The sequence below is a fragment of the Planococcus citri genome, chromosome 1 (assembly GCF_950023065.1).
Source record: "Planococcus citri chromosome 1, ihPlaCitr1.1, whole genome shotgun sequence".
NCBI classification, from domain to species: domain Eukaryota; kingdom Metazoa; phylum Arthropoda; class Insecta; order Hemiptera; family Pseudococcidae; genus Planococcus; species Planococcus citri.
Genome location: NC_088677.1, coordinates 84,678,485 through 84,703,374, shown reverse-complemented (window position 1 = coordinate 84,703,374; position 24,890 = coordinate 84,678,485). Strand labels below are relative to the sequence as shown.

The following is a 24,890-nucleotide window of genomic DNA, read 5'->3' as shown; positions in this document are numbered from 1 at the left end:
ATTTTCGTGCAATTTTGTGCAATTTAAAAAATGATTTAATTCGTTCGTGAATGATTCATCGAAAATTGAGTAAATGAATCAATTTGTTCGCAAATGAGTCACTTATACGAATCAATTCGTTCGCGAATGATTCATCAAAAATTGGGTGAATGAATCGATTCGTTCGCGAACGAGTCACATATACGAATCAATTCGTTTGCGAATGATTCATCGAAAATTGAGTGAAAGAATCGATTCGTTCGCAAATGATTCATCAATAATTGAGTGAATGAATCGATTTGTTCGCGAACGAGTCATCAAAAATTGAGTGAATGAATCAATTCGTTCGCGAACGATTCATCAAAAATTGAGTAAATGAATCGATTTGTTCGCGAACGAGTCACTTATGCGAATCGATTCCTTCGCGAACGAGTCACTTATGCGAATCGATTCCTTCGCGAACGAGTCACTTATGCGAATCGATTCATTCGCGAACGAGTCACTTATACGAATCAATTCGTTCGCGAATGATTCATCAACAATTGAGTGAAGGAATCGATTTGTTCGCAAATGAGTCACTTATACGAATCAATTCGTTCACGAATGATTCATCAAAAATTGAGTGAATGAATCCATTCGTTCGCAAATGAGTCACTTATACGAATCAATTCGTTCGCGAACGATTCATCAAAAATTGAGTAAATGAATCGATTCGTTCGCGAACGATTCATCAAAAATGGAGTAAATGAATCGATTTGTTCGCGAACGAGTCACTTATACGAATCAATTCGTTCACGAATGATTCATCAAAAATTGAGTGAATGAATCAATTTGTTTGCAAATGAGTCACTTATACGAATCAATTCGTTCGCGAATGATTCATCAAAAATTGAGTGAATGAATCGATTCGTTCGCGAACGAGTCACATATACGAATCAATTCGTTTGCGAACGAGTCACTTATACGAATCAATTCGTTTGCGAATGATTCATCGAAAATTGAGTGAAAGAATCGATTCGTTCGCAAATGATTCATCAAAAATTGTGTGAATGAATCGATTTGTTCGCGAACGAGTCATCAAAAATTGAGTGAATGAATCAATTCGTTCGCGAACGATTCATCAAAAATTGAGTAAATGAATCGATTTGTTCGCGAACGAGTCACTTATGCGAATCGATTCCTTCGCGAACGAGTCACTTATGCGAATCGATTCATTCGCGAACGAGTCACTTATACGAATCAATTCGTTCGCGAATGATTCATCAAAAATTGAGTGAATGAATCGATTTGTTCGCGAACGATTCATCAAAAATTGAGTAAATGAATCGATTTGTTCGCGAACGAGTCACTTATACGAATCAATTCGTTCACGAATGATTCATCAAAAATTGAGTGAATGAATCGATTCGTTCGCAAATGAGTCACGTATACGAATCAATTCGTTCGCGAACGATTCATCAAAAATTGAGTAAATGAATCGATTCGTTCGCGAACGAGTCACTTATGCGAATCAATTCGTTCGCGAACGATTCATCAAAAATTGAGTAAATGAATCGATTCGTTCGAGAACGAGTCACTTATGCGAATCGATTCGTTCGAGAACGATTCATCAAAAATTGAGTAAATGAATCGATTCGTTCGAGAACGAGTCACTTATGCGAATCGATTCGTTCGCGAACGAGTCTTTTACACGAATCAATTCGTCCTCGGATGATTCAGTAACTGTTGATCAACTTGTTCGCGAATGATTCACCTAGAAATCAATCGGTTTGAAAAAAAAATAGTTTCACAAAAATCGAATCAATCGTAAATTAATTGACCCGTTTGCGAATGATTCACCAAGAAATCTATCAGTTTATTTAATCGCCAATCGTTCGTAAATGATTCGATTCGATTGTAAACAGATCAATTACTTGTACAAACTGTTTCAAAAAAAGTTAATCAATTCGTTCGTAAAAAATTTTTATTTGAAGAAAAGTCGATCTTTTCACTCTAAATACATACGTGAGTGTTTTTTAAATAGTATTTTTTGCATTTTTGACAAAATTTTGAGAATATTAGAATAATTTTTGGTAAATTTTCAATAATGTAAACGTTTTATGTTTTCACCAAAATATTTGTGGCATTTTCTTGACTTTTGTTTTTTTTTAATTCAATTAATTGTTTGATAACTTTGAGTGATTTTTATGAATTTATAGTATTTTTTTTGTCAACTAATAAAACGTCAGTCAAAAATGATTCGGATCAATTTTCAAATTCAATGATTGGTGATTCGCAATCACGAATCGAAAATCATTCGATTCTATTTTTTCGAGCAGTGTTTCGTGATCCATGATTCGAATCATATTTTTCGTGATTTTATACAGCAAACCCTCTCTGATTAGGCAAAATAAAAAAAAATTCGATAAAAAATTGAAGGATTTGTTAAATTTTGATCGTGAATCATGATTCAGGGTTGAAAAAATTGAACTGGATGGGCCATGACCATAGTCAAATCTTTCATTAAACAGTTTTTTACTACCAGATAACTTTCAAGTTGTGCATATTATGTTGCAATTGAAGAAACATAGTGTTACATGAGCCAAGAGAATATATCCACGTTCCACAAATCGAGTCCATTTTCGATTCATTCGAGATTTTTTCCGCAGCACAAAGGTTTATGCGAGCAAAAACATCATCGAAGCAAGACACTCCAAAGCTACTGCAAGCTCTTCTATCGCAATACGACGTATAAGGATATTAAAGGTCGAAGTTGCAAGCGAAGTTTTTGAAAAAGGGAATTCACCGCACCACGCACCCCGGCGGCGTGACTGGCGTCTATTTCGACGTAGTACGTAACAAGCAGAGAGAGCTGCAGGAGCAGATTTCACCCCCGAAACGAACCCCAAGTCACATGACGCGCCTATAACCAATTCCCCCATCGTTATTTCTTCACTTCTTTGCACCATGTACACTGTACACGGCAAATAGGTGGTAGGATGCGTTTGTTGTAACGCACCGATACACATTGTATGCACCCGCAGTCCGCACGCATCTTCTAAGTCTATCTATGTGTATATTGTGTGCACTAGGGTAAGGTACCTCTATATGAATGTATGTATAAGGTGTCACATAGACACATACACACACCCACAGATTACGTTATAGTGTGCTTGTTGTGCTAGAGAGTAGAGAGAGAGAGAGAAGCCCCGGTTTAAAATACCTATACGTACGTATAAATATACATGCATAACCATACCCTACTCTACCTTGGTATCCCTTCGTTGCTTGTTTTCTTCTCTCTTTTTGTATACGGAATCGGGCTGTAACGTAAGGGGTTCGCTGAAGATACCAAGATGAAGGAAGAAAGACGACAAAATGGCTTCCCTGGGGAAGTTATTGACAGGGGAACGAAAATAACTCACGTGAGGTTTGTTTCAATATCGCGAGCGAAGAGTCGAAGAGTCGAATTTTTGACGATTTTTTTCACTTTTTTTTTTTGGTTTCTGGTTTGATTTAATGTTGGGTCGAATATTTTTACCTATACGAATTTGTTTACTAGATGCTGGCTATTTTTGATGGAGGTGATTTTATTGTTAGGATGTGAATTCGTTTGTCGCGAATGAGTTGGTTTGTTTTTTATTGGTTCATCTTTAGTTGATTTTTTTTTTTGAATCAAAAAAGTCATATTGATCTGTTTTTTTTTTTGGTAAAAATTAGCTTACAATACAAAGATAAATATTTAAGCGATAAAGATCAATTATGTGGGTTTGATCATCAGTGAAAATTATGCAAAAAGCTTACCTGTCAATAATCACAGGATCTGATGGCGTTTCGTTTCTGTTTCCGCAGCTTTTTTTATCACAACAGCGACTGAAAATGAAAATAGTCAAGATATTAATTGGCACGTTTAGAAAAACATTCATGGGTTAGTCGATTATGGTCACTAATTTTTTATAGACATGGTAAAAAAAAAAAAAAAACAGTTCAAGAATCAAAATGTTACTCGATGTGGAAACCATTTAATGGATGAAATCTAAAAAAAATGGTAGGTACTTATTTGCTATATTCAAAAAAATTTTCTCGAGGCTCTCAAAAAGTTTCATTTTTTAGCTCGAAATTGACAACACGAAGAGTTTAAATCTGCTTTTTTGTGCGTCTTATATCTATTGTTGGAAATTTTTGTTTTTTAATTTTTTAATTTACTTATTTAGTCGATATTTTTGTTCATGTTTTTCATCTGAATTTCTAGGCTTATCTAAACATATGGTTTCATATGCATGATTTTCTTTCTCGTTAATGATTATTTTCATCTTATTAGGTCAAAAAATTCATGTGTGGTGTCAGAAATCTGCCAACTAAATTTTAATTTTATTCGAGATTTGTACTTTTTTTTTCTGATTGAAGACGTACGATAATTTTAATTCCTATATTTTTTCCAGGGGTATAAAATTGAAACTGAAAACTGATGACCCTGAGAGGTGAATCACAAAAGCTAAAATTGAAACTAAAATACAAAAAAAAAATCAGAAAAGATGATTTTTTTCGTTTTTTTGTGTGTTTTTGTTTTGTTTTGATCAGATTTTTAAACTTGGGTATTTTTACTAAAATTATCTGCAAAATAGTGTTCTTGATGACTCTTTAAACTGTATAGAAAATTAAAAAATTAAATTTTTATTTTTTTCACGTCCCGGTCCTGCCAACTAAATTTTCAGAAAAGAATTTATTACATTATATATCTAAATTTGAACTGAAAAACAGAAAAATTGAAAACTGCAGGTTGAGAAACGAAATCTGAGACCTCAATTTTCATGAAAATCGATGAATTGAAACCGAAATTGAAAACTGAAAACTAAACGATGAAAATTGAGGGTATATTTTTTCATTTTTGCAGCCCTGAATTTTATACTAAATAATTGTACTGAAACTGAAAAGCAGATGAAGTGAAAACTGAAGATAGAAAAATGAAAACAGAAACATTATTTTTTTCAATTTTTTTGCCCTCATTTTCTGAAAAAAAAAATGATTTGAGAAATGAAAATATTGACACTTTAATTTTGTCAGTTTTGCATTCCTAATCCCCCTCCCCTCCCATCCCCTCTCTTCCCCTCCCCTCTCTCTCCCAAAAAATTGGACTGAAACTGAAAAACAGGCGAAGTGAAAACTGAAGATAGAAAAATGAAAACAGAAACATTCATTTTTTCAATTTTTTTGCCCTCATTTCTCGAAAAAAAAAATGATATTAAGAAAATGAAAATATTGACACTTTAATTTTGTCAGTTTTTCATCTCTATCCCCCTCCCCTCCCTTCCCTCTCTCTCCCAAAAAATTGGACTGAAACTGAAAAACAGGCGAAGTAAAAACTGAAGATAGAAAAATGAAAACAGAAACATTCATTTTTTCAATTTTTTTGCCCTCATTTCTCAAAAAAAAAGAAATGATATTAAGAAATTAAAATATTGACACTTTAATTTTGTCAGTTTTTCATCTCTATCCCCCTCCTCTCTCTTCCCTCTCTCTCTCTCCCAAAAAATTGTGCTGAAACTGAAAAACAGGTGAAGTGAAAACTGAAGATAGAAAAATGAAAACAGAAACATTAAAATTTTTTCAATTTTTTTGCCCTCATTTTCTAAATTAAAAAATGATATTGAGAAATGAAAATATTGACAATTTAATTTTGTCAGTTTCGCATCCCTAATCCCCCTCCCCTCCCTTCCACTCCCCTCCCCTCCCCTCTCCCTCCCAAAAATTGGACTGAAACTGAAAAATTGAAGATCAAGAAATAAAACCCAATATTTTTCAGTTTTACAGCCACGATTTTTCAAAAAAAAAAAATGTTAGAACTGAAAGTTAGAAAATGAAAAATGAGGCTTCAACTTTTTCATTTTTGAAGCTCTTATTTTAACAAAAAATTATCAAAATGAAACTGAAACCGAATAAAACAGAAAAACTGAATACCGAAGGTTCAAAAATGAAAGCTGAAGCTTGCTTTATTAATTTCACCTTTGCAGCTCTAATCTTTACTAATAATTTAACTAGGTATATATTATTGAAACTCAAACTAATGATTGGAAAAATTTAAAACCGAAGATTCAAATTTTTTTCTGTCCTACAGTCCTGATTTTTCCTAAAAACTAAAACTGAAAATAAAAAAATGTAAAATAAGGCTCAAGTTTTTTTATTTTTGCAGCCTTGATTTCAACAAAAAATTATTTAACTGAAACTAAAACCGAAAAGTTGAAAAACTGAACACTTGAGCTAATTTTTTTTTATGTTAAAGCTGAAGCTAAAAAGCTGAAAAATTATGTGTTGGCAAAATTGGTAACGTAACCGTAACGTTTATGCTCGGTAATTTTTAGTTTTTATTTTTAAATAAAAATAAAAATCGTTTCGCGAATTCTAAATATCGCTGGTTATGTTTTTAATGAATTTTTGTTCTTTTCGTAAAATCGCGTAAACTGTTGGCTGTTAAATTATCGTTGTTTTTTTCGTTGTTTTCGTTAGTTAATAAGTTCGTTCGCGTTAATATTGATTTGTTCATCGTATAAGAAAGTCATCGAGCGTTTGCTCTTTTTGCGTATTTGTTTGGTCTGTTGATTTAGGTCAACGACCTGTTAAAATAAATATTTTCATTTATTTTATTAAAGTCGTTATGTTTTTAGTCAGTCGAATTGGTTGATGCATTTCAATATTGAGTCAGATTTATCGACGTTTGTTGATATATCGAACATGGTAGCGTAGAGCGTAGTTCGTGAAAGCTCTGTTTTCGCAATTCGACGTCCTGTGTGGAAATTTTTCTGGCTTGTGTAGCTTCAGCGTATTGGTACGTGTAGTGTTCGACGATAAATGTCGACAGTCCTGTCATACTTGCGATCAGGAAAATCGGTCAACGTAGACGACGACGATAGTAGTGTAGACAAGCGTAAATCGAGCGCTGAGTTTCGTGGTTTTTCTGAAAAGGAAAAACCAGAACAAAGTATTCCGAAGTCGAAAAGTAAGAGTAAAGTAAACGTAGACGTATCTGAGTCAGCAGGTGATACCGAAGCTGGTACGAGTTCCGCGGGTTCCGGTGATATCTCCAACGATCCGTCGATCCCAGTTGATCCCGTTCCTCCTCCGTCTAATCCGTCATCCGGTCCTCCACCTCCTCCACCTCCTGGTCCATCCGACGACGAGTCCGAAGGTAGTGAAAGTAGCGACGACGAGTCCGACGACGCAGTTGTAGAATCCGATTCGAGTAGTTCGTCGAGTGAAAATATGTTCGGTGCCGGTGATAATCGCGTAATGGAGTCAATGGTCTTTCGCGGTACGGGCTTCGTTTCCTGGAAGAGAAAAATAAAGGTTATTTTGGCAGCCAAAGGACTTCAGACCGCGATTCTTGAAGTAAATTCGTTATCGCCGCGTAAAAAAGCGAAAGCTTTAGAAATATTAATTAGGCACGTAGCTGAGAACGTTTTCCGATTGGTTAAGGAGACAGAGGATCCGTACGTCTTTTGGACGGAGCTCAACTCCTTGTACCAAGCGGAAAACCAAGCAGCGATAATCGATTGTCGAACTCGTATTTCGAAGATTGTCATCGATATGTACAAAGGTCCGAAGGAGTTCCTAGAGGCATTTAATACGCTCGTTAACGATATGGAGAGTTTGGACGTGAAAATGACTCCATCGGAAATCTATACGTATCTGATCAACGCGTTAGGCAATTCGCCGAAGTACGAGTCAGTGCGTATGACTGCTCGAGGACTCGTTCACGTCACAGCTGGAGATCCGAATCCAAAAGTGATTTCGTCTTTGCTTTTGAGTTTGGAAGATGCCTCGAAGAACTCCTCGACTTCGAAGAGTTCGACAAGTACCGGTTCAGCGATGGCCGCGTCCGATCAATCCGGTAATAATAATAATAATCGTAATCGTAATCGTAATAAGTCGCGTAATAGTAATTCGAACTCGTCCGGTAATTCGTCGAACGGTAACGGTGATCGTAGTGGTAGTAATGGCTTCGTTCAAGCCAAAGATCGTACCTGTTATAAGTGTCACAAACGTGGTCACATGGCCAAGTCTTGTCGATCCGCCGGAGGGAATTATAGAAACGATACCAACCCTCGGGGAAGTATCGTTTGCTATCGTTGCAATCAGACAGGGCATATCGGCCGGAATTGCCCTCAAAACGGTGATTCGTCGCGTAATAACGGTGGTAACGGTTCGTCGAGTGGTACGTCGGGTACGTCTGGTCCGTCTGGTTCGTCCGGTTCGTCAGGTCCTCGTCCGTCGATCGCGTTAGGTCTTTTTCCGTCGAATTCTGAAAAAAAGAAAAATTTCTCGTTAGAAGACAGTCGTAGTGGTAATATCGTAGATGAATTCGTGAAAGATAGGTTCGGTCGTAGTAATTTCGGTGACAGTGTTGCGATTTCTAATTTCGGTACGTCGCGTAACGTGAATATAGGGTCGAATTATTTTTTGGGAGAATCGACTGCTTTAAACCTCGGTGAAGAAAACGCGTATGTCGAGACAAACGACGACGACGGCGTCGATTTCATCACGTTTGTCGTCGACAGTGGTGCGACTTCGCATTTTCTTAAACATCCCGGAGTCCTGATCGATGAGAGGAAAGTAAACGAGAGTTTGCAATCCGCTCATTGTGAGGTCTCTCTGATGAAAGAGGGAGTAGGTAAATTGAGAGTTCTCGCCGATGATGGAAACGTCTATTGGTTGAACGAGGTATTCTACGTACCTAGCCTCTCTTTTAGTCTTCTGTCCGTGTCGAAAATCGTAGCGAATGGTTATCGTTTCTTCTTCGATGAAGATCCTCGTTTGGTCGATCCTGCGGGAAATTTAGTTTCTAGGTTAGTACTTAACGATAATGGATTGTATACGATTCAGTTTATGATTAATATACCTCCTATGTTGTACTCTTGTTCCAATTATTCATCTGCGTTGATTACAAACGATAATAGTGACTCGACAAATGTAGGTAATACTTCGACGACGATAGGTAATGATTCTGGAGTTGTAGTTTCGAACGTTTCAAGTGTAGGTATAGGAAATACCGGTACGATTAGTGACAGTGATGTAAATCTGCAAAATACAAAACAGATTAAAAGGTTAAAAGGTGAAGGTGACATCTGGCATCGTAGGTTGGCTCACACGAGCAAGACGGTACTAGATAAGATTCCTGAGTTACGTGGATGTGATTGTCCACCTTTTAATCAGTGTCAAATTTGCTGTAAAGCAAAACAAAAAAAACATACCTACGATTCGAGTAGGTATAGGTATCCGAATCCGCTCGATCTTGTCCATATTGACGTAATGGGTCCTATTACAGAAGGACTAGAAGGCGAGCGATATTTGATTGGCTTCGTAGATGACTGTACGAGATGGGGAGTAACGTTCGGAATGAGAAGTAAAAACGAAGTAGGTACCTACCTAAAAAAATATGTTAGTATTAGTGAAACGTTATGGAATACGAAAGTGAAGCGTATTCGGTGCGATAATGCGAGTGAATTTATCGGAGGTACCTTTAAAGAGTTCGTCGACGAGAAAGGTATATCTATGCAGAACAGTGAGCCGTACGAGAAGCAGCATAACGGTACCGTCGAGCGTTTTTTCCGAACCATCCAAGAAAAAATGCGAGCTTTGTTATTTGAAGGCGGATTAACGAATAAATTCTGGCTTTACGCTGCATACACGGCGAACTACGTGTACAATCGTTTACCGCATTCTGCCTTGAACGATCTGTCACCGTACGAGCTGTGGAATCGCCGAAAGCCGGATTTATCGAGAGTGAGATTGTTTGGAAGCGTAGCACGAGTTCTTGTACCGCCTGAAAAGAGAAAGAAAACCGATGAGAAGTCGATAGATATGGTGTTGCTAGGTTTTACAGAGACAGGTTATGTATTGTACGATGTTTTACGAAATAAGTTTACAAATTCGAGTTGCGTAGAAGTCGATGAAACGCGTAAGATACACGATATCATCAACGACCATTTACTTAAAACATCGGTTACAGTTAGTGTTAGTGACGTAGAGATCATACCTACGGTTCAAGGTGAAATACGTAGTTCAGTGGAGCCAACTCCTGGGTGCTCGTCTTGGGTAAACCCAGATGAGTTGAGCGAAGCCGAACGTAGCGGTGAAATTCACGTTGATCGTAGTATGATTGATACTTCAGCTACCGACGATCGATCCGACGATTTTGCTGATTTTGCATTGGCTAGCGTCGATGATTTATCGTACGAAGAAGCTCTGAACGGTCCAGAAGCGAAGTACTGGAAGGTAGCTATCGACGAAGAATTACAGGCGATGAAAGTAAAAGACGTTTGGTATCCGGTCTCTGAAAGTAGCGTAAAAGGTGAAAATTATTCGAAGGTAGATAGCAAATGGGTATTGAAAAAGAAAATCAACTCGAATGGTGGGGTGAAGTATAAAGCGCGATTGGTTTTACGAGGTTTTAAAGATAGTCATTTTTACGAGTTAGACGAAATATACGCGCCAACCCCAAACCAACCGATAATACGATCAATGTTAAATTTAGCGGTAGTAAATCGTTGGCAATTACGCCAATTAGATGTTAGCACAGCGTTCTTGAACGGTGACATTAATCGAAATGTGATGTTTAATCCACCGAAAGGGACTAACGAAGAAAAAGGAGTAGTATACGTTTTGAAGAGATCGTTATATGGTCTAAAAACAAGTCCGAAGTCCTGGAACGCTAAGCTAAATTCGTACTTACTTTCGTTGGGTTTTTCCAGAAGCAAAGTAGATCCATGTGTCTACTATGATTCGGAAAATCCTCTTCGGTGTGTGTTCGTAGTCTATGTCGACGATTTTCTTATCACTGGGTGTGATGATCGTCTTATCGAGTGGTTAGTTAAGCGACTGAATGAACGTTTTGGAATAAGAGACCTGGAACAATGCAAGAAATTCATTGGAATGGAAATTAATCGTAGTAAAGATCGTTTAGAAATTCATCAAAATTCATATATCGAGCAGTTAATTAATGATTACGGGCTGTCTAATTCGAATAGTATTTCGACTCCTATGGAACCGAACTTGAAGATTACAAATCTCAAGCTCGATAAACGTTTCGAAACCAAAGTGCGTGGTCTCTTAGGAAGTTTAAGTTACATTGCAAGAGGAACACGTCCTGATATTGCGTTTGCTGTAAACTTCCTAAGCAGATACCAGCACTTGGCAAATAAGGAGCTATTCGAATACAGCAAGCGTATCTTAAGGTATTTACGTAGTACGTTAGACGTGAAACTTACCTACGTAATACCTGAAGTAGTCGATAAACACTCTGTAAGAGTGTACGTAGATTCGGACTTCGCTGGTGATTGTTTAGATAGGAAGTCAACGTCTGGAATTTTTGTGTTACATTACGGTAACGTAATTGACTGGGTAGTCAAGAAACAAAATTGTGTAAGTCTTTCGTCGTGTGAGGCTGAATATGTCGCGTTAAGTACAGCTGGAAAGGAAGTCTTGTCTTGGCGAAATCTGTTTGTCGAATTAGAAGTTCGTATTGACACCGTACCGGTGTATTGCGATTCGAATGCAGCGATTGCCGTTGCGAATACGGTCGAATCAAAACGTACCAGACATATCGATGTCAGTTATCACCATATTCGCGACTTGATTTTGAAAAATGTGATCTATCTTCAAAAGATTTCATCGATAGATCAACTGGCCGATTTGCTAACGAAAGCCACTACCCGTACGGTCTTCGAACGTTTGTGTAAAATATTGTATCGCGTTTAAACTTTAGTGTTCGAGTCGATTTTAGTATTACTTAAGCTAAATTTTGCTGTAAAAATATTTTTTTTATTTTTTAATCGTAGTGTTTACTAACACCGGTATTGATAAGAAGCAACAAGTTTTTCGTTTTATTTAGTGGTACGCGTGTTAGTTAAAATATTTTTATGGTGGGGTGTTGGCAAAATTGGTAACGTAACCGTAACGTTTATGCTCGGTAATTTTTAGTTTTTATTTTTAAATAAAAATAAAAATCGTTTCGCGAATTCTAAATATCGCTGGTTATGTTTTTAATGAATTTTTGTTCTTTTCGTAAAATCGCGTAAACTGTTGGCTGTTAAATTATCGTTGTTTTTTTCGTTGTTTTCGTTAGTTAATAAGTTCGTTCGCGTTAATATTGATTTGTTCATCGTATAAGAAAGTCATCGAGCGTTTGCTCTTTTTGCGTATTTGTTTGGTCTGTTGATTTAGGTCAACGACCTGTTAAAATAAATATTTTCATTTATTTTATTAAAGTCGTTATGTTTTTAGTCAGTCGAATTGGTTGATGCATTTCAATATTGAGTCAGATTTATCGACGTTTGTTGATATATCGAACATTATGCTTCAATTTTTTCAGTTTTTTTTGCTGCCCTGATTTTTTCAAAAAATTATCAAACTGATGCTGAAAAAATAAGAAAACTGTTGGAAAAATGAAAACTCATTTTCCTACCAAAATTTAGTTTTATTCGTTCGGTATTCGCGTTATTTATGTAATGATTATTTATTGGCTGCGGAGCCATAAGAACATAATGTATTTTGAAAAATAGATGGTTATTTGCGATTGTCGTTCGGTTAAAAGTTTAGTTTTTCAGTACAGAGCTTCGGCTCGTTATTATTCTGTTATTTTTCGACGACACAACATCGTTTGTTCTTATAAGGTGCACCGGGGGAAGTTGGAATTCGGGGTAAGTTAGAAAACTTGCTCTAGCACCTAGAGGTTTATATCTGGCGAAGTGCCACTAAAGGTGACTTGAGGGTACTACTCCTACTTCATCACGGCATGAAAATTTTCACAATTCAGTTTCATTTTAGATGTCTTTAGTTCAATTGTATTTTGTTGTTGTTTTGAACTTATTTTGAATTTGGTCTAAAATACAGACTTTCTATTTCTTAGTTTTTCGCATATAGCGGACGAACCGTGCGTCCTAGTGAAAATCTGATGAGAGTGATCTCAAAGAGAATTAAATTCTCTACAATTTTGATTCTATGCAATTTTTCTAGGACGCTCGGTTTGTGATCTACGCCTCTGCAAAGTTTAGCCTGTTCTGACTTCCCCCAATTGGGGTAAGTCAGGACAGTTTATATTTTATCCCACTGAGCGAAAGCTACTGTGTCAATTACACTCAAATTTTTACCATAGGTTAAGAACCCTTATGGGAACCTACATAATAAATTTGATCCATATTGGTTCATTAGAAGGAGAGTAACAGCTGGTCAAAGTTGAAATTGCAAAAAATCATTCTGACTTGCCCCGGTGCACCTTACGTAAAGTTTATTATTGTTCAAGTTCATTGAACTTGAAAGTTCAATGTTCGATTAATAAAAATAAATTTTTATTTAAATTGAGAAATGTCTTTCTAAAGATTTTTCCAGTATTTATTTGACGTTTTTAGTAGTGTGGTATTTTTTCCTGTGTCGAATGGAGAAATATCCTACATGGTATCCGAGCGTTGGTTTTTGGTCCATGTCCTCTGGTTGTTCTTTTGGTCTGCGTAAATGAGTACGAGTACAATGCTTTCTTATCGGTTTGAGTCGACGACAACGGCGACGAATGCGCTAATGAAACAACGACGAAGTGATCGACAATGACGATGGTATACATATGTGTCCTGTAACGTAATTTGAATCAGAGATGTTTTTCCGGGTTGTATTGCGGCTAAAAGCAATACAGTAACGAATGTATTTGGCGATTTGAATGATAATTTTGGTTCCAAAATGGACGATATGCAGCGGCGTTTTTTGGTTTTGGTACGACGACTAATGCGACGGTTGTAACGTTCAACGCTACGGTATCGGAAATCAATGACGAATTTTGCATGTGGTATATAAACGAAAACTTTCGGTTTACAACGACAAATTTTTGGGCAACGACAAAAAAGCTGATTCACAACGACGGTGTAGGTAGTAAAAATGTAGAATACGATCGACAATTCCAAGTAAACAATCAGAGTAAATTTTGAACCAGAGTAAACGATCTGGTAGTATTTATACTTACGTATAGACGACGACGACAAAGTATTAGTATTATTTTTTTACAACGAGATTATGGTAATTATTTTTTTTTTAAACGATGACGACGACAACAATTTTAAACGATGTAAAATAAGTGTACCTATTTGAAATGGGTGGGAATTTTAAAAAAAAAAATTGTAGTAAGTACCTAATTCGCGCGGTTCTTTTTCGGATCCTATTTGATGTTACCGATGCAACAATGGCATAGGTCACATCGGTAGGTGGTGTCATTTGCAATTTCTATGGTGATGATAGATACGCAAAACGTATCAATTTGAGTGGTAAGATTTGTCTGTGGGTTTAGATTGTGATGATGCAAAATTGTGTAGGGTTCGTTCTCTTTTTCTGGATATTTTTGCGGTGATGATTCTTTTAAAAGCATTATGTGTTCAGTTTGCTTTTTGTATATTTTTTGGAAAACTGGGAAGTTGCTTTTGATTGTTTGTCAGGATTCAGGACAATTATTCTTTGGAAATTGAACGAGTTTACAAAATATGGTCGAGTGTTGAAGATATTTGCAGAAAATACAGCAGAAGTTGAGTTAAATGTTTTTCTGTTGATGTTTTAATTAGTGATCTGAAAAGAGATTTCGCAGTACATGGGCTCAGTGGACTTCTTTTTTTGATGGTTTTTAGGGATATGCATATGATGGGGGTATTAGTGTCTGTTTTGATGGTATGGGTCGTCCGTGGGGTTCTGGTAGTCTAATCAGAGGGGGAAAGGGACTTCAGTTCTTTGGTTCTTGGGAATGGACATTTTCATGGGGCAAATAGGTCGGTTAGTTGTGAGATTTAGGTTGATTGAAAGTTTGGAGACGTGCGGTGACGCGCTGGATTTTATTAAACCCCTTGTCGAATCTACTTTTTCTAAACCGATAAAAGACGTACCTGTGGATGAAAATGACGTTGATCGTGTTGTTCGGGATTCCATCGCAGAGGCAACTATTGTCGAGTCAAATGTTGTGTCTGGTTTAGATATTATCGAAAGTGAAAGCGATTGAGGTGACGTGTAGATGACTTCTGGTGGGATAAATTCAGAATTAGAGACGAATCAAGTGTGGTAACATTAGTTTAAACGGTGGTACGAGCGACAGCAAAATTCTCCCCTGACTCCTGTTTCTTCAGTTGATTAAAATAGTGAGATTTTTGGTTATATATAATAACAGACGACTATGAAAATTCGAGTAGTAGTAAATATTCAAAGATGATAGTAGGCCTATTATTCAAAGGTATTGACTATGTTTATTACGTACAAACGATGCGCTTTTTGTGACGTTTTTTGCGAAATAAGACTTGAGGTATAATTCAATCGTGATTTTTCTTTAGTATCGCAGGTGTCTCAAAAATTTTTTTTTTAATCAAATGTGGCAACAGTTTTTCATTAAAGACTAATTATTGGTTATGATGATAGGTAATATTTTAGGGAAAACAACGATATTGTTTAGTGTATGTACAATAGTAGGTAACGATAACGAAATGGTGTACCGTAATCGAATTCGGTGTGACAGGCGCAGTGGTGGCGTAGACCACTTTGGTAGATTTTGCCTCTTCTACGGTGATGAAAGTATGGTGCGTAGAGATGATTTTCGTTTCAATCAGAGGAGACCAAACTTCGACCAAATTTATGGTAACAAGAATGCAAATGTCTGTGCAGATCTTAATTTTTCAAATGGTATTCGTTGTGGTAATTTTAATGGTACGTTAGTTTTATCGACGAAATCGAATTTGAACGAGGGTGGCATTTTTTATCAAGTTTGTTGCTGTTTTTGATACGTCAAATCATAAGGTAATTGTACCTGGATTTCTGAAGTGAAGTAGTGATGGTTTCAGCGGTGATAGTTCAAGCGATTGTAGTGTGATGGGTAGTTTTGGCGATGATGCGTTTAGGGAAGATTTTAAAATTGAAAACGTGATTTGTAGTGATACATAAGTATTAACGATTTGTCTCTGATTTCGGAAGAGGTGAGCAATGTTTTGTATTCATGTGAAAAAGGTTGGAAATGTTTTTGAAAACGAAAGTTTTAATATTGTAATATTTGGTTCAACTGTTGTTGGTAAACATTTAGTGCCAAAAGCGACGAAAGTTTTCCAGCAGTGATGCTGTTGGAAGATGTAGGTAACGAAGTATTTAACAAACAAGTAACAACAACGATTTGGCCAAATCGAATAACGCAATTATTTAACGAATGAAATAACAATAACAGTCTTTGTAACAGTAGTGAGTATTCCAGTTGTGAATTATAAAATCCGGTAAAAGGAAAAATAACCTTTTTTTAAAAAAAAAATTGTGTGAAGTGTAAAATCCGGTAAAAGGAAAAATAACCTTTTTTTAAAAAAATTGTGTGAAGTGTAAAATCCGGTAAAAGGAAAAATAACCTTTTTTTAAAAAAATTGTGTGAAGTGTAAAATCCGGTAAAAAGGAGTAAACCTTTGTTTATAAAAAAAATCAGACGACGACGAAAGGATATGTAGTGTAGGTGAAAGGAGTAAACCTTTGTTTTTTTAAAAAAATCAGATGACATTAATAGTGTAATATTATCAACGTGAAATTCGAGTAACGTAGGTAGTCAACTGAGCAGCAATGGTCAGTCATATGGTAAGAGTAGTAGTGTAGGTGATAGTGAGTTTCTATACAATAGTTTTGTGATTTTGGATTTTTCTGATTCAAAAAGTATGGTTTCTGATTTGTAGGGATCACAAATCTTGGATTGCGATTTTGTTTCAAATACTACAAATGACTATGGTAGTACGGTAGTAGTAATTACTGATTCTTTGAATTCAGTTGATATGATGAGTAAAGTTGAGGTAATGAGTAATTCTATAAAAGGCAGTGTACCATACCTACCTGAGAAGAAAGTTGTTGGTATAGAGGAAAGCTTCATCGATGGGGGGGAGTTGTTGTCTCATGTCGATGCAGCTTTCAGAAATGTTTTTGAAAAAATATGGTGACGAAAGCGAAAGGGTTAGTTCATGTTTTTGGAACTACCTAGGTATAGTTTTACGAGTTGAAAATCATTTTTTTATTATGTGGATTTATTGTGTATGACTATAGTAGGTATTAGGTAACAAGTGATTTTTTTTTATACGAGGCGAGTTTGTTTTGGTATTTATGAGTGAAAAGTGATTGTACCTATTGTAGATTTTGGGCAAATGTGATTGTAGTGATTGATACAAATGTTTGTGTGGAAATTCAAGCAAAAGTTTGCAGGAATTTTTATCGATGTCGTTTTTGAAATTGTTCTTTAACTTTTTCTGGGTATAAAAGATGTAAATATATTAGAACGTATAAATTTTTGTGATTGTGAGTAACAGTACATGAATATTTAGATAATTCAGGTAAACGATGTGATCTGGCATAGGTAGGGTTTTGAAAAATGAGCTTTACTTTTTTAATTTTTCAATCTGTAATTTTTCTGAGTTTTGGTTTTTGTTCGATATTGTGTTGAATAATTTGAAAGAAAATATTGAAATGTTAGGATCGTTGTTTTTGTTGTTGTTTTTCATGATAACAAGCAGTGGATGCCATTTATCGAATTGCTTCGAGTAAAATTAGGGTAAAATCAGTAATTTTGGGTGCGAATTATCTCAATTTTAATGTACTTGTTAATTTATAAAAATCTTGCACTCACGAAAACGATGCTTGTATTCCATGGCATGTTAGTCGGATGTTTTTTGTGAAATTTCAATTGTTATGTAGGTATGTTTTCGTGTTTGGTAATTCAAATGATAATTCGAAACAATTTGTTACATTTAATTATACAATTGTTTAATTTATAAGAGTTCGCGGGTCACTATTAGTTGTGTTTACGTTTATGTTATTTTTCACAGTAAAGTGACTAAATTTTGTGGGGGGGTGTTGGAAAAATGAAAACTCATTTTCCTACCAAAATTTAGTTTTATTCGTTCGGTATTCGCGTTATTTATGTAATGATTATTTATTGGCTGCGGAGCCATAAGAACATAATGTATTTTGAAAAATAGATGGTTATTTGCGATTGTCGTTCGGTTAAAAGTTTAGTTTTTCAGTACAGAGCTTCGGCTCGTTATTATTCTGTTATTTTTCGACGACACAACATCGTTTGTTCTTATACGTAAAGTTTATTATTGTTCAAGTTCATTGAACTTGAAAGTTCAATGTTCGATTAATAAAAATAAATTTTTATTTAAATTGAGAAATGTCTTTCTAAAGATTTTTCCAGTATTTATTTGACGTTTTTAGTAGTGTGGTATTTTTTCCTGTGTCGAATGGAGAAATATCCTACAAAAACGAAGCTTCAATTTTTCAAAATTTGCAGCCCTGATTCCACCAAAAAGTTATTTAACTGGAATTGAAACCGAAAAATTGAAAAACCGAAAACTTGAGCTGATATTTATTGAAATGTTGAAACTGAAGGTGGAGAAATTAAAAATGAAGCTTCAATTTTTCCAGTTTTGCTGTCCTGATTTTTTCAAAAAATGATCAAACTGGGCCTAAAAATGAGCTTTAATTTTTCAAATTTTGCTGCACTGGTTTTTTCAAAAAATAATCAAACTGAGGCTGAAAAAATTAGAACACGAAGCTTCAATTTTTCAAGTTTTGCAGGCCTGACTCCAACAAAAAATTATCTAACTGGAACTAAAACCAAAAAACTGAAAACTTGAGCTGAAATTTTTCGAAATGTTTAAACTGAAGATGGAAAAATTAAAAATGAAGCTTCAATTAGCTTCAATTTTTTCAGTTTTGCTGCCCTGATTTTTTTCAAAATATGATCAAACTGAGTCTAAAAAGAAGCTTCAACTTTTCAAGTTTTGCTGTCCTGGTTTTTTCGAAAAATAATCAAACTGAAACTAAAAAATTGAAAAAATTGAAAGATGAAAATTGATACCTGGCATAATTTTTTTTAAAACAAAAAACGATGAAACTGAGATTGAAACTTGAATCAGAACAATTATTGAAAAGATAAACATTGAAAAATACTGAAGTTAGACTTGAATTTTTTTCAGATTTACTGTCCTGATTCCCCCCTCCGTCACCCCCTCCCCCACCCCAAATGATCAAACTGAAACTGGATATTATAAAAAATGTTGAACTTAAAATTAACAAATTGAAAAATGAGGCCACAGAAGATATGAAACTGAAATAAAAAACGAAGAAATTGAATGAAAACCTGAAGATTGAAAAACGGAAACTGAAACTAAATTTTTCAATACAGACCTGATTTTTACCATCACGATTTTCAAAAAAGACGTGATTATGATCAGGAAATGGTGCATTTGTAAAGAAAATATTAAAAAGTTGAAAACTAAAGTTTGAATAATGAAAACTGAAACTGATTTTTATGTTTTGCTGCCCTGATTTTTCTTCACGATTTTTTAAGAAAGTTGTTGAAAAATGGTTTTAAATGCTACATAGGTAGGAATTCGAGTTACGTTGGATGCATACCTAGTCCTTCCTCTTCATTTCACCTCAAAAAATAATTAAAACCAAAAACTAAACATCAACAACGAAAATTTAAGGTAAATAGAAACTGAAAATTAAAAAGTAGAAAACTAAAACTAGAAAACAAAAAATTGAATTGAAAGCAGAAAACTTCTAAAATGAAATTGAAAGCCCAAAACATATCCATTAAGTTAGTTTATGGGCAATTTCAACCCTCCCCCTCTCCCCACCCTAAGAAAATGAAAAAACAAAACAGATAATGGCGTCTAAAAAGAAGTTTTGATAAAACGAAAAAAAAAACTGAAAATAGAAAAAAAGTCCCAAAAACGAAATTGAAAACCAAAAACGAGCTCATGAAATCCTAAAAATGAAATCAAGAGATGAAAATGAAAATCAAAATTCTTCAGGAAAAATGCTTTTGAATCCATCACACAATTTTTTCCACCACGTGGAGCTTGTAGAGGACAATAAAAATGGCTGCCTTCCCAATTACCTGCTCTAACTGAACCCTGAAATAAAAAGTCTTTGAAAAGAAGGAAGGGGGTGTTTATTTTTTTCAAATTTATTTTGAAAAAGTATAGAGCTGCCTGAAGATGAAATAAGCCTTGAAAAATTAATTCAAATGCGAATTCATAAAATCGATACTTATCGTCGAGTAAAATTATCAAAGTGCCTTTCATTATACAATATTAATTTCCTAATCCCAGCCTTTCCTCGAAACCGAAAAACAACAGTAATTTCTTCACACCCCCACATCAAAAAAAAAAAAAAAAAAAAAAAAATACCAGAATCGCCTCAACAACGCGAGGAACAAGAAAAACCGCGCAGAAAAACTCAACAATCTCGTTAAATTAACGCGTATGTGTAAAAGACTCTTAAACGTACGCCATCGAAACTGTTTAGGGAGCGAATCCCTAGCGAGTATTTTTCATTTTTGTGCAGACAACGAATACCATAACACATGTAACGTTATGACTTGCATTTTTTTTTCTTCTTCTCTTCTTCACTAGCTACCTAGCAGTTCTTTTGAGAGAGAACGTCGAAAAAATACCAATTGCTTGAATTCACAAGGTAGAAAGTTTTGTTCGAAATTCGAAAATCGCGTTAATCATTTTATTTTGACAGACGGATACCTGTTTGTGTATACGATAGTATGAAGAATAAAAATGTATTTTGACGACATACCGAAGCTATAGTATAGGTATACATATTTGTGTAGAGATATGGTCCCTAATATTGGTAGATATAAAAAGTATCGAGATATGGTTGAGAAAAGCTTACCTGCACATGACTTCGTGTGTAAGTAGCACCCTACACATTTCTGGATTTTTATCTTGTCCTTCGTAAATAATCGCCTGCGCAAAAAAAAAAAACACAAATAATTATAATAACTTCATATTGTAGGCACAACATATCCACATAGAGAGATCCATACACAATAATACTCGTAAAGTAAACCTAATAGGTACACATTTATACTTATACAAAGGTCAAAAGTTGATTAATTTGCTTTCGCTAATCCGTCGCTGTACTGTGTTGCTTCTAAGAGAACACTAGGGTATATATGTAGCTGCACAAGTACTCGTATATCGTGTAAATATTGGCATTAGGGGGCGATGTATGGTGGTAATCATTCAATTCTTAGGGAGATTTGGTATACTGCTTGGCAAGTCGAAATACACGGCGAGAGCGCTGATGCGTATAGACGAAGGAAACATATAGTTTTGGCGTTTAATATACGAACTAGGATTACTACTAAATCCTTTACGAAACGTTCGGATTACTAGACTTTAATTGAATATTGATACATGGCAACGCTATCGTCGTATAAAAATGTAAATCGTATAGTATAACCCGACGAATGTTTTTTTTTCTCCTCTTTTTACAGCTCGCCAAAAGGGTGGTCGATTGGACGCGAATACGAATGCAAATGGCGATATACTGGTCGATGTACAGCCCTTCCAATATCGTAGTACGTATAGCTATACGATGAAATTTCTTACACATTTTACCGAAAAACTTTCCTCTGCACTCTTCGCAGTACTATTTGACAATGAAAAGATGGAAATTCAAATACCAACGTCGATGTGAATGTCCGAATGAGCAGCGCCGATACGGGATACCGAATCAAATATATTTTTCCAGAATCGACGCAAACAGGATTTTGACTTATTTCGTAAGCAATCTTGTTGTTATTTTAATGTATGTAAATTTCTTTGCAATTTGTTTTCTTTGCAAACAAGAAATACAATTTGTAAAGCAGGACTGCGGATACCGTTAAGCATAGCGAAACGCCAAGCCGAAAAAACTTTCAAGTTGCTAGAGCCTGGAAATCCTCCCTATGGTTGTTGAGTTTTTTCTGTGTAACGTGTCGAGTTTGGAGTTTGACAGATTTCGAGTTAAACGTGGAGGGTTTTTTGGTCAATATTTCGTACTTTTATGAGAAGTACGTAGATTTGTGTTTCATTCTGAGGGAGGAGGGGGTGGAGGTGGGGGTTTAAAAAATGTCGAGAACTGATGCGAATAATATTTGTGATAGAGATGCGAGTTTATTATTGCAGAAAAAAGGTCACTGACCTGAATTGGTGGAGGTTTGGTGTGCCCACAACGTTTCTGAATTTTTGAGATATTGTTGTGTATCTTTTGTTTAACCATTATTGAGATCCCCCTCCCCTCAAAATACCTGAAATGGTGTTATATCAGCCCTAAATGTGTATCTAACCCCTTTGAAAAAATCCACCCAACTCGAAGGACCATATTTAGATTCAGCAGGGAATGTAATCTGATCATATTGAGATCCCACTTCCCATCAAAACACCTGAAATAGCGTTATATCTGTTCTAAATTTGTATCTGAACCTTTGAAAAAATTCACCCGACTCGAAGGACCATATTTGGATTCAGCTGGGAATGTAATCTCTTCATATTGACATCCCCTTCCCCTCAAGATACCTAAAATCCGGTTCTATCAATTCTAAAGTTGTATCTAAACCCTTTGAAAAAATCCACCCGACTCGAAGGACCATATTTGGATTCAGCTGGGAATGTAATCTGTTCATATTGAGATCCCCCTTCCCATCAAAACACCTGAAATAGCGTTATATCTGTTCTAAATTTGTATCTGAACCTTTGAAAAAATTCACCCGACTCGAAGGACCATATTTGGATTCAGCTGGGAATGTAATCTCTTCATATTGACATCCCCTTCCCCTCAAGATACCTAAAATCCGGTTCTATCAATTCTAAAGTTGTATCTAAACCCTTTGAAAAAATCCACCCGACTCGAAGGACCATATTTGGATTCAGCTGGGAATGTAATCTGTTCATATTGAGATCCCCCTTCCATCAAAATACCAAAATGGCGTTATATTAGTTCTAAATGTGTATCTGGCCCCTTGAAAAAGTCCACCTGACTCGAAGGACCATATTTGGATTCAGCTGGGAACGTAATCTCTTCATATTGAGATCTTCCCCCCTCAAAATATCTAAAATGTCGATATATCTATTCTAAATTTGTATCTGAACCCTTTGAAAAAAATCACTCGACTCGAAGGACCATATTTGGATCCAGCTGGGAATGTAATCTCTTCATATTGAGATCCCCATCCCCTCAATATACCCAAAATGGCGTTATATCAATTGTAAATTTGTATCTGAACCCTTTGAAAAAATCCACCCGACTTGAAGGACCATATTTCACACCTTTGGAGTAATAAGGTTGCATCCAAAGATATCAATTTTGACATTTTGCATTTTTGGGGTTTGTATAATCCCTTAGAACTAAAAATAACGCTTTGAGCCGGGTACACTTCCTAGATCTTGTTGAAACCCAAATTGTATAACTCAGAATTCCAAACAGCGTTGCAAGTTGTTTGGACTTGAAAACGTGTATCTCAAAAAACTCGTCTTTTTTTGAATAAATTTTATATGTACAAAGTGTTGAAAAACAGTTTTGATAATTTTGGACATTTTAAAGGGGTAGAAATAGTCACAAAAAGTGCATTTTCTATTGTTTTGTAACAAATCAAAAAAATACTTATAAAAATGAAACACTTTTCAGAAAAATGGAATTTGCACGTATCATGAAATTTCAGTTTTTTGAGAAAAACTCAAAAAAACTGTGCATTCTAGAAAAAAACTAAGGACGTTCAGACGATTGGAAATTTAATTCTCTACAACTTTGGTCATGATGTAATTTTTTTGTAGGATGCTTCATTTTGCCTCCAAATCAATTTTAATAAAAAAGAACTCAAAATGTTTTCTAAACGTCAAAATGTTTCCTCTTCGAGAACTTATTTGACCCCCCCCCTCCCTCAAGATAGCTGAAATGGTATTATTTCAACTTTCCATTTGTATCTGACCCTTTGAAAAAATCTACTTACCCGACTCAAAGGACCATATTTGCATTTGACTGGGAATGTCATCTTATAATATCAAGTTTCCCCCTTCCCCCCTCAAGATATCTAAAATGGCATTATATATATCAATTCTAAATTTGTATCTGACTCCTTGAAAAAAATCCACCCGACTCGAAGGACCATGTTTGGATTCAAGTGGGAATGTTATCTTATAATATCAAGATTCCCCCCCCCCCTCCTCCCCTCAAGATACCTAAAATGGTGTAAGTATATCAATCAATTCTGAATTTGAATCTGACCCCTTGAAAAAAAATCCATTCGACTTGAAGGACCTCATTTGGATTCAATTGGAATGTAATTTCATCATAAGGAGACCCGGCTCCCTCAAAATAGCTAAAATGGTATTATTTCAACTTCAAATTTGTATCTGACCTTTTGAAAAAATCTACTTACCTGACTCGAAGGACCATATATGCATTCGACTGGGAATGTCATCTTATAATATTAAGATTCCCCCTCCCCCCTCAAGATACCTAAAATGGTGTATATAAATTCTGAATTTGTATCTGACCCCTTGAAAAAAAATCCACCCGACTCGAAGGACCACATTTGGATTCAATTGGACTGTAATTTCATCATAATGAGACCCCCCCGTCTTCAAGATACCTAAAACGGTGTTTTATCAATACTAAATTTATATTTTGACATCTTGAAAAAAAAATCCACCCGGCTCGAAGGACCATATTTGGATTCGGCTGGGAATAATGTAATCTTATCTTATGGCAGTAAACAAGATACCAAAGTAATGTGATTGTATTTTTGATGCAGATATGACCATTTAGTGCGGAGGACCAATTCCACTCAGTCAATCCGACCCGAAGGACCATGATAGAATTGAATAATTATATGGGTAAGTACAAAAAAATTAATTGAAATTCATCATTGTGAATGAGTACTTTGCTCTACTTACACGAAAGTTATCAAAAGAATAATTATGCGTAACAAGATCGAGTGTTGATGAAATAATCAAAAGAGGCAGGAAAAGTTCTAAAATCCTTTACGATAACCCTATTCGAAGGAGTAATTCGACTTGATCAGTCAATCCGGCCTGGAGGACCATTATTCGCGTCAAAAATAT

General features: G+C 35.5%; 1 protein-coding gene across 1 annotated transcript in view; it reads right to left on the bottom strand.

The window, feature by feature from the left end:
* Window positions 1-24,890, bottom strand: part of kn (EBF transcription factor-like knot) — a 185,976-nt gene that overhangs the window by 97,108 nt on the left and 63,978 nt on the right. The window contains exons 5-6 of the mRNA XM_065354908.1: window positions 20,677-20,750; window positions 3,763-3,831 (exon numbers count right to left, since the gene is read on the bottom strand). Coding sequence (XP_065210980.1) covers window positions 3,763-3,831; window positions 20,677-20,750 — 143 coding nt within the window. The remainder of the gene's footprint in view (window positions 1-3,762; window positions 3,832-20,676; window positions 20,751-24,890) is intronic.